Below are 10,658 nucleotides of genomic sequence, written 5' to 3'. Positions count from 1 at the left end.
TGTGTGTGTGTGTGTGTGTGTGTGTGTGTGTGTGTGTGTGTGTGTGTCTGTTAAGTATCTGAGGCCGGATTTGAACTCAGGCACTCCTGACTCCAGGGCCGGTGCAGAAGACTTTAATAACTTCTACTTTTTCTCCTACACCAGATTCAGGGGACAATGAGTAAGTATGACTCTAACAATGTATGTAGGGTAAACAGGCCAAAAGGGAAGGCATGGGATCAAAAATAAGGTAGAATGACTCTGAGAGAGTCCTTATTCTGATGAGGGCTTACAGGAAGGGAGATAAGAGACACAAAATAACTACAGTACAATGTAGATGAAAAAAGGAGCAATCATGTATAATTTGGGTGGAATCAGGAAAGGCTTCATGGAAAGGTGATATTTGAATGGAGTGATGAAGAATAAGCAGGACTTCAACAAACACAGATGAGAGTTTTTAGACCTAGAAAATAGCATGATTAAAAGCACAAAAATGAAAAAATGTATATAGAACGTAATACATGGTAGGGAAAGGTTTGAAAAATAGGTGGTTCAGGGTCAAATGGCCTAGCTTTAAATCCTTCCTCTGAAACATGCCAGTTGTGTGGCCCTGGACAGACTGTTTAACCTACATCTCTGTAACCTAGGTAACGCTCTAAGATTATAAATTGCAAATGAAGTGCCAGCCTGCAATGGTAGTGGGAGCTGCACACTAGAAGCTCCTAAAACCAATACAAAAAAACAAAAGGTCAAGTAACAACAGATTACTGAAGGTCTTAAATGCTAGGCTCAAGAGTTTGGGTTTTATTTAGGAGGCAATAAGGAGTCTACCCTCCCTCCAATCCATCCTCCACACAGCTACCAGAACTATGTGAGGCAAAAGTCTGACTACATTACTTCCTTATTCAAAAGCCTTTGGTGACTTCCCATCACCTCTACAACAAAATATAAAACCCCTCAGTTTGGCCAGTAAAGCCACCTATAACCTATCTTTTCAGCCTTATTCCATACTACTTCCTCACACAAGCAATACAGTTAAGCCTTAATGGTTTGTCAATTCCCAAACTCAACCCCCTCATCGCTTACCTCTTTACATTCCCAAAAACCACAACCCTCCCCTCTCAGAACATAACATCTCACATCCAGAATCCTTTGCTTCCTTCAAGTCTCAGCTCATATCTGTTCTGCCCTGTCAAGCCTGAGCTTATCAATGCCCTACTCACTGCACAGCTATTAATACTGTCTTGGTCCTCGAATTATCTTTGTATTTGTGGACATGTTGCATCTTCCAGTAGATTTTAACTACTTGCGAAGGAGATGGTTTCTTTTTTGTCTTTTTATCTCAGATACCTAGTACGTAGTGACTGCTTAATAAATGTTGAATTGAATCCAAGGCCTTTGAACAGGAATGATATTAAATTTATGTATAAGAAAAATTACTCTAGCAGCTCTATAAAGTATGGATTGGAGGGAAGAGAGCCAAGCTACTGTAATAGCCCAGGCAGGGGAAAATCAGGGCCTGTACTGAATGGTGGTAGAGGGAATAGAGAAAAAATAGACTCAAAAGAGATTTCTGAAGTAGAGTTGACAACTGCTTGGATGTGGGAAAGAAAGAAGGTAAGTCAAAGATTTCAAACACTGGATTAACAGAATTCAAAGGTATATATCAGGTTTTGGGAAAGGGTAGTAAGTATGATTTTGCATATATTTGGTTTGAGTTACCAACAAGATAGCTAGAAATGTGGGTCTAGGACTCAGGATAGAAATAAAAGTCAGATATACCAACCTGTGAGTCATCCATGCAAGAGGCAGCATGGAGTAATGGACAGAGTGCTGGACTTGGAGTCAGGAAGATCTGAGTTCAAATCTTGACTAATAAAGATTAGCTGTATGACTCTGGGAAAATCACTTAATCTCATTTTCCTCATATATAAAATGCGATGGTTGTATTAGATGGTCTATATGGTACCTTCCAGGTCAAAACCTGTACTACCCTGATACTAAGTAGATATAATAGTTGATACGATGTGAGTGGATGATACTGCTGAGGCAGAGACTTTAGAGACATAAGAAAAGAGGTCTGAGGTCAGAACCTGGGGGAATAATACTCACTTTGAACAGTAAGGAAGAGGAACCAACAAAAAACCAAAGAGCCACTAGGAAGAGGTTGTATGAGGGCAAGGTAGCCAAGAGAATACCATCAAAGAGAAACAATCAATAGTGTCAAATGTTGCACAGAAGTAAAAGAAGATGAAGACTAGAAAAGGCCATTAGTTTTAGAAAATGGGAGGTTACCAATAAGTTGTTTCAACAGAAAGATCAGGATGAATAATTGCAAGGAGTCTGAGAGAAAATGGAAAGAAAATTCAGCAGCTATAGACTATTTTTAAAGTAGTTAGCAGGGAAGAGGAGGAAAGAGATAATATGGTAGAGATCAAGGGATTAGAAGAAGTTTAAGTGGAGGACTGGTGAGACTTGAACATGTTCATAGTTAAATAAGAAGGCAAAATTGAAGATACATGAGAGAAAGGGAAGCATTGATTAAGCAAGGTCTTGAAAGAAGGAGGAAGAAATGGGATCAAAGCTGAAGCTCATTAAGCCTAAGGCTAAGAAAGTCTTAGGCTAATGGCTGTGGGCAAAGTGACATCAATAATCTGAGGACAGTAGGAGAAGTAGCAGAAGTAATCTGGTAAAGGAGTACAGAAAGTCTAGATTTGGGAGCAGAAACAAAGTTAGCATGTCTTGACTGGAACCAGGTGGTTTAAAGAAAAGAAAAACTCAACAAGATTAATACTTTTTTCAAAATGAAGAATCTAAAGGAAAAATCTTTTACCTCAGTTTGGCTGAACGTAGTATTCTGGTTAGTGATACACAATTTCCTTCCATGATGCCCTTTCCAACTGTAGGAATGATGCTTTTACGGCATGCAACATATAATGCACATGCCAACCAATGTACAACTTCTCCCTATAAACCAAGAGGCAAACAGTAAAATAGATATTTTTTGCAGCTATATTATTTTCAAAAGCATCATTCCATTGTTTTATAAAAATTAAACATCTCAACCCACATAAGTAATCAGCACTTCTATATATTACCAACAAAACAGTAGGAAGAGATAGAAAGAGAAATTCAATTTAAAATAACTGCAAATAATATAAAATACTTGGGAGTCTACAAGCCAAGACAAACCCAATAATCCTATGAACACAATTACAAAACACTTCATACAAATCGAGACAGATCTAATCAACTAGAGAAATATTAATTCTCACGAGTGTATTTCAAGCCAATGTTTTAGCTACTACCTAAATTGATTTATTCAGTGCCATACCAGTCAAACTACCAAAGAATTCTTTTTTAGATCTAAAAAAATTATACAAAATTAATCTGGGAGAACAAAAAGTCAAAAATATTAAGGGAATCAATAAAAAAAAAAAAGTGAAGGAAGGTAGCCTAGCAGAACTAGATTTCAAACTACATTAGCAGTAATTGTCAAATTGGTGAGGTGGCTAGGTGGCACAGCAAATAGAGCACCAGTCCTGGAGTCAGGAGGACCTGAGCTCAAATCTGGCCTCAGACACTTAACACTTACTAGCTCTGTGACCTTGGGCAAGTCACTTAACCCCAATTGCCCTGCATTCCCCCCTTCAAAAAAAGCAAAAAAAAAAAAACAAAACCCCAAAACAAATCAATTTGGTACTGGATAAGAAGTAGAGAGGTTAATCAAAGAATGGATTAGGTATACAATACACAGTAATAAATAAACATGATAATCTAGTATTTGATAAAAATCAAAGATCTAAGTTTTGGGGGCAAGAACTCATCATTTGTCAAAGACTGCTGGGAAAAAAGGAAAGTAGTTTGGCAGCAACTAGGCACAGAATAATATCTCCCACCATATGCCAAGAAAGCTCAAAATGGATACATGCTTAAGATATTATATATGCACACACACACACATATAAGCAAATTAGGGGAGCACGGAAAATTTTACCTGTCAAATCTATGGATACGGTAAGAGTTTATAATCAAACAAGAGATAAAGAGGATCATAGGAAGTAAAATAGATAGTGTGATTATATGAAATTAAAAAGGTTTTGTACAAACAAAACCAATGCAGCCAGAATTTTAAAGAACAAATTTACTCAAAGAATACAAGTTGTAAATTACTAGTAGTTTGCCTCCCTTAAGCTGTGAAAATAAATTTTAAATAAAAAAAAATAGGAAAAAAAACAACAGCAAAAGTATATCCCCCTAGTGACACCTTTACCTAGAAAATCTAGTGATGACAGGATGGTATGGGTTCTGGGTAACCTTTTTCTCCCCTCCTTTCCCCAACACACACTCTGGGAAAAATAAGACAAATGTAGATACAGATGAGAACTGGAAAAGTCGTGATCCATAAGGAATAAATTCACTTAGTCTTTTCTGTGTGGCAAAGTAATTATTCTGATGGGTTCAGGGTGAAGGTGGGAGGAGTTCATGTTACTCATAAAACTACTGAGTGGGTAATAAGACACCTGAGTCACTTGGCTTCTGATGACTTCACAGTAGGCACTTAATAAACATTTGTTGATTGATTAAAGAACATAGAAAAATAACTCTCCAAGACATAACATAGCCATGTACCTTTTAAGAAACATTCATCTTGGGTGTGGCTAGGTGGTGCAGTAATTAGATCCTGGCCCTGGAGTCAGGAGGACCTGAGTTCAAATCCGGCCTCAGACACTTGACACTTACTAGCTGTGTGACCTTGAGCAAGTCACTTAACCCCAACTGCCCTACCTCCCCCCTCCAAAAAAAAAATTCATCTAAAGATATATTATTATTGTTCCCCATACATACCAAACAACAAAATCCCAGATTTTCACAACTACCTTACTGTCACCACCAGCCATGCACATCCTCCTCAAGTTGTGAATAATATACAGACATAAGGGTAGGTGGATTGCTTTAACACAAAATGGGTACCTGAATAGCTAAGTGGCACAATGGATAGAGTGCTGGACCTTAACTCAGGAAAACTTGAGTTTAAATCCTGCCTGAGACATTTAATAGCTGTGTGACTCTGGGCAGATCACTTAACCTCTATTTGCCTCAGTTTCTTCATATGTAAAATGGGGATAAGAACAGCACCTACTTCACAGGGTTGTTGTGAGGATCAAATGAGATATTTGTAAAAGCACTTAACATAGTACCTGGCATACAGGCACTTAATAAATCTTTGCTCCCTAGATACATATGGGAGAGGGTAGGAGCTAGCTGGAAAAGTTCAAGGATATAAAAAATGGAGAACGTTCTATAAAAATGATAAGCCATGTTATATAAAGTAATTCTCTACATGCTCAATGCTCCTTTCAGAGCATGTGGTTTGGACTCCTTTCCAACCCAAACACTTACTCAACTCCTTTACAGAAAACTGTTAGACATTTTGAATTCGGGGTACTTAGTTGCCAGAGAAATTATTTCTGACATCTTTTCCTTCAATATTAAGAGGAGAGTGAAAAACGTACATCTCCGTTAAATTCTCAGCTAGTGCTTGGAGCACCAACTGAGCCTCTACCTATAATAGCAATGGGTAGAGGCTACACCAGGAAATTATCCTTCCTACTGTTACCAGGAAATCATCCAATAACTGTCTAGTCAGCACTGGCCTCAAAACTAAATAGAGCACACTGAAACAGGACATTATCTGTATGTCTTGCATATGTTCATCTGTATTGACATCGCATGTTCTTTCTGAATTAAATGTACATTCCTGAAACATATCTAGTATATAAAATTTCTCTGGGTTTCAAATTTTTTAAGGTCAGTCAGCAAATTTGTCACTGAATGGGAACAGTATGTATAGTGTCACATATAAGCAGGCATTCAGTAAGGGAAGACCACAGGACTTAAAGTCCACAACCAAGTGAAGTTTAATTTCCAATTACTCACTCTTGCTTTTTACAAAGAAGGTATTCACCAGTTCACCCCTAAAAGTATTTCATAAAATCACAGAAACTCAGAGCTGAAAGAAACCTCAGATCATTTGGTTAAACCTCTTCTTTTGCAGTGTGATGTAGGAACCAAGAACACTAATGCTATAAGTTATAAACACAGTGCTCTGAATAAGGGAGGTAAGAGTGAATTCCACTGTATTCTAGTCTGGTCCCATTACTTTTGCAGAACTGGGAAAAAAAAAAAAAAGGGCCACCTGGCATAGTGGATGGGGCGCCAGACTTAAGAGTCTGGAAGATCTAGGTTGGAATTCCACCTCTGACACTCACTAGCAGTGTGGCCCACAGTTAGTCCATACACCTCTTCAAGACTCCTTTCCTTATCAGTAAAAAGAAGAGATGGACTAGGATGTATCAGTAAAAATGAAGAGGGCTAGATGGTCTTTAAGGACCCTTCCAACTCTAAATCTATGTTTCTACGAAAGCTGAGATCAACTGATGAGAAATCATTACTACTATGTGCCTACTAATATGAAGCACCTGATATGTGCCCGGCACTGTGATAAGAGCTGAGGATATAAAAACAAAAAAACAAAAATACACCCCCCCCCCGCCTGGTACCCCCCTTAACTCCCGGCTCTCAAAGATTTGGGGGGGGGGCAACAGGGGAGGAGACAACCTGCAAAGTTATGTACAAACAAGACAGATACGGGATAAACTGAGGGTGGTCTCAGAGGAAAGCCTAGGAAAGTTTTTTTGCAGCAGCGGGGACTTTAGCCGAGTCTAGAAGGAAGTGGGGTCGGGTGTGGGGGAGCTTCGAGTGGAGAGGTGGAGGGGTCTTGGGCGAGGAATAGCCAGGAGGGGGGGCAGGGTCACTCAGAAGGAGCTGACAGCACAGCGAAGGTTTGGGAGAAAAGGGGAAGGGGCTGGGCGGGCCCTGACTACAGCATTTAAAGGGCGGTCAATCGGAGGGGGAAGGAGGAGATAGTGCCCGGCCCCCCGGGAGGACCAGGAGCCCCAGGGCGATGACAGTGGTGGATTTCGACTCTCAAGCCCGAGTGTTTCCAGCGGGGCCAGGAGCTGTGCGTGGGGGCCCGCGGGCCCCGGGAGGGCTTGGGGGCGGGGGCGCAGGCTCGGGCGCCTCCTCCCCCCACCCCGGCCTCGGCGCCCTGGCTCTCACCTCCAGGCTGTAAGTGCTGCGGATGGCCATGAAGTCGCCCAGAGCTTCGGCCGCGCTACCCTCGTCTAGGTTCAGCTCCTGACAAAGGGCCTGAAGCGCCTCCCGGGCGGCCCCAGCCCCGGCCGCCCCCAGGCCGCGTAGTTCGTCTTGAAACATCCCGCCCGTAGCCCCGGGCATCGGCGGCCGGCGCTCGGCGCCTTCGCGGCTCGCGTCTACCTCTGTCTCTGGGGCCACGGCTCCCCCACAATCCTCCGCGCCAAAGCGCGCGAAAACTCTGTCCCGGAAAGGGGTGGGGCCTTGCGGAGCGTGTAGCCTTCGTGCCTTTCGAGTCCCTTCTCTCAGGAACCAGCCTAGCTCCTGGACCCCTCCTGCCTCCCTCGAACGAGGCAGGGAAGAGGGTTTCGGCCTTAGAGGGAGCAACTAATCTGTACGAAAAGTTCAAAAGTCTGTCCTAAACTGAGCCTTCTGCCCCGAAGCCTGCTGGGAATTGTAGTCCGCACCCCGTGGTGGCGGACGGGAGGGGGAGGGGGAGCGGAATGTCCGGGCTGCTGGAGCCCACTGAACCGAAGTTGGGAACCCGGGCCTTGTTGGCTGAGTTCTTCCCTCCCGCCTGAGGCCCCCCCCGAGATCCTACGGCAGGGGTATGCTAAAGATAGCTCCAGAATCTATTGTTAAAATCAGTGTCGGCGCTCACGTCGAGAACGGCAAACACTATAAATTCAGGGCTTGATTTGATGTTTAGTTGAATTAAGAAAGTGATGGAGAAAATGTGAATAATGCAGATTAAATTTAAAAGTGTGTTGGTAGTCGGTTGTTCAACGTTTGCCAGCACACCCTCGCCCTCCCTGCAGCGTCAGCCCGTTATCCAGAGCCTTCGAGGCTGCTTCATCTGTACGCACTGGGGTGAGGAGCCCGTGGGCTCGGAAGGCAGAGCTAGTCAGGGGCTCGCATCCTCCTGTGTGTCACGCACTCCGTTGCGTTTGCACTTCCCAGAACAGTGTTTTAAAATAATTCGGGAAAAAACGCGAATTTCAGATTAAGAACTGCAATCCTCCACTATCTTCCTCTAAGCATGGGAGACAAGGGAACTGTTTTGAGAAGAACCGAGGCATAGGATGACGTTGTAAAACGGGCTGGGCGTGGGGGTTGCTTTGTTTTTATTTTCCCGAGGGATTCATTGAATCACCTGTTATCCTGAGCTGGAAAGGATCTCAGAAGGAATCTGGTCCAATCCTTACTTGAGCAGGAATTCCCTCTACGGTTTCCATCCCCACATCTAACCTCCAACTGGAGACTTCCAGGGACAGGGAACTCACCATCTCCCAGAGTAGACCATTCTATTGTTGGACAGATCTAAATGGACATTCTTACTTACATTGAACAAAAATTTGTCTTCCACCTTCTTTAGGTTGGTCCTGATTTCATTTTCTTTGTTAAAAAAAAAAACACTGATCAAGCTCCTACGTTTTATTTTTCAAATTTTACATTATATTCTATATAATCGTTCACATTTTAAAATCCAAAGGATCTGCTGCCAATGACGGGTTGCTGAATAATAGGTAGCATTTATGTGGCGCTTTAAGGTTTGCAAAACCTTATCTCATTTTACGTGTGCATGTATATATAAATATATATATATATAACCTGAGGCACATATATATAATATATATATATTAACTCATTTAAGGTAGGTGCTATTATCATTCCCATTGTACCAAGTCAGTTAGCTAGCATTTATTAAGTACCTCCTTTGTTCCAGGCACTGTGCTAAGTGCTGAGGGCAGGAAGGAAAACCAATAATAGTTCTTGGTCTCAAGTAGTTCACCTGGGGAGGGGAGCAGACAGCATGTAAACAGCCATGTACGAATATAATAAATCAACAATCTCAGAGAGAAGATCCTAAGATTAAGGAGAACTGGGAAAAAAAACTTCTTGAAAAAGGTGGGGTTTTAACTGAGATCAGAAAGAAACTAGGGATGTCAGGAGGCTTGAGGAATGAGGAAAGAGAACATTTCAGGAATGGGAGACAGTTAAAATGCTCAGGAGTCACAGTATATGTGGGGGGATAAGGTGTAAGAAGACTGGGCAGGCAGGAAGAGATCAGGTTATGGAGGTCCTTTCAGAAGAAAATGAGATCAAGAGAGATTAAGTGACTTGCCCAGAATCACTTGGCTAGTATCTGAAGCAGTCTTCGAATTCAGGTCAATCCTGACTCTAAGTCCAGTGCTCTAGCTACTGTACCACCTAGCTGCCTCCAAATCAACAGGCCTAGGATTTAGAGACCAACCCCTTCAGTTTACAGATGACAACTGAGGCCTGGGGACTTGACAACAAAAAGTTTGTAAGCCATAGAGTTAGGATGTGAAAACAGGATCTCTGATTCCAGGGCAGATTTTTCCCTTATCCCATACTTTATCTCAGAGAAGTTGTTTGAAATGAGACAGAGCTTCTTTAAAGGCTTATGGTAGCTGATCATCTTTACGCAGGATGCAGTGAAGGTGGAATCATGGAAAATCAAGTAGAACATGCAGGGGAAATATTTGACTAGCTCTTAGCAACTACTTCCAAATCACTGTTCCTAACTGAAAAGCAATTTGATATCCCTGACTCCACAACATGCAGCTCGTGGAGAAGTGGATAGAGCATTGGGCTTAGAATAAGGAAAACTCATCCTCATGAGTCTCAAACACTATCTGGGTGACCCTAGGTAAGTTATTTAACCCCATTTACCTCAGGTTTCCTCTTGTAAAATCAGCTGGAGAAGGAAATGGCAAACCATTCCAATATCTATATTGGGATATATAGGGCATCTAGGTGGCTCAGTGAACAGAGCACTGACCCTGGAGTTAAGAGGACCTGCGTTCAAATCCGGCCTCAGACTCTTAACACTTACTAGCTGTGTGACCTTGGGCAAGTCACTTAACCCCAATTGCTCTGCCTTCCCCCCTCCAAAAAGAAAAAAGAAAACCCCATATGGGGTTACAAAGAGTTAGACACAACTGAAACAACTCAACAACAACAGCACTCTATGGCATAGAATAAAAAAGAAAAGGAACTGAAAAACAAAAGAAAATCAAAGAATGTACTGCTAGACCAGTCATCTAGAGTGATCATGATATCCATTAGTGAAGAGACTAGTTAGAAGTAGAGAAATTCTTTGGAATTTCCATGTAGGTATTTCTCATGCTTTCATTTAATCTAGACTGCAACTACAAGATAATGTGGTTCTTGAAAATGAACCAATTAAAAAAAAAAAAGAAAATGAACCAATTCCAAAGGAAGCATTCCAAGCAAAGATCACAAACATAACATAGGAAATAAGAGATTTATTGTGCTGGTTCTCTTCAGGGTCGGGAGATTTATTAAACACATCCTATGTACAGAGAATTGTGTTAGTCCTAGAAAAGATGCAACATTAGATAAGACATTGCCCCTGTTCTAATGGATGTTAAAAGTACAGAAATGTGACACATGCACAAATAACCATAAGACATAATAAACATGCTATGGCAAGAAAAAAAGGTAAAAGCAAAGTCTTGTGTGAAGTTGGAGAATGG

At 41.8% G+C, this 10,658-nt stretch overlaps 1 protein-coding gene across 5 annotated transcripts in view; it reads right to left on the bottom strand.

The window, feature by feature from the left end:
* Window positions 1-7,370, bottom strand: part of RBL1 (RB transcriptional corepressor like 1) — a 62,141-nt gene extending 54,771 nt beyond the window's left edge. For 3 of the 5 annotated variants that reach the window (XM_069063532.1, XM_069063534.1, XM_069063535.1), the window contains exons 1-2: window positions 7,102-7,369; window positions 2,813-2,946 (exon numbers count right to left, since the gene is read on the bottom strand). In XM_069063532.1, coding sequence (XP_068919633.1) covers window positions 2,813-2,946; window positions 7,102-7,278 — 311 coding nt within the window. In that variant the 5' untranslated portion in view covers window positions 7,279-7,369. Of the gene's footprint in view, window positions 1-2,812; window positions 2,947-7,101 lie in introns of all 5 variants that reach the window. The other 2 variants (XM_069063536.1, XM_069063537.1) reach the window with 2 other exon arrangements.
* Window positions 7,371-10,658: the final 3,288 nt, after the last annotated feature.

This window comes from Petaurus breviceps, unplaced genomic scaffold (assembly GCF_028583685.1).
Source record: "Petaurus breviceps papuanus isolate PSGF00001 unplaced genomic scaffold, PetGlider_PUasm1.0 90591, whole genome shotgun sequence".
Lineage (NCBI taxonomy): Eukaryota > Metazoa > Chordata > Mammalia > Diprotodontia > Petauridae > Petaurus > Petaurus breviceps.
The sequence above is the reverse complement of the archived record's forward strand: the minus strand, read 5'-3'. Positions and strand labels throughout refer to the sequence as shown.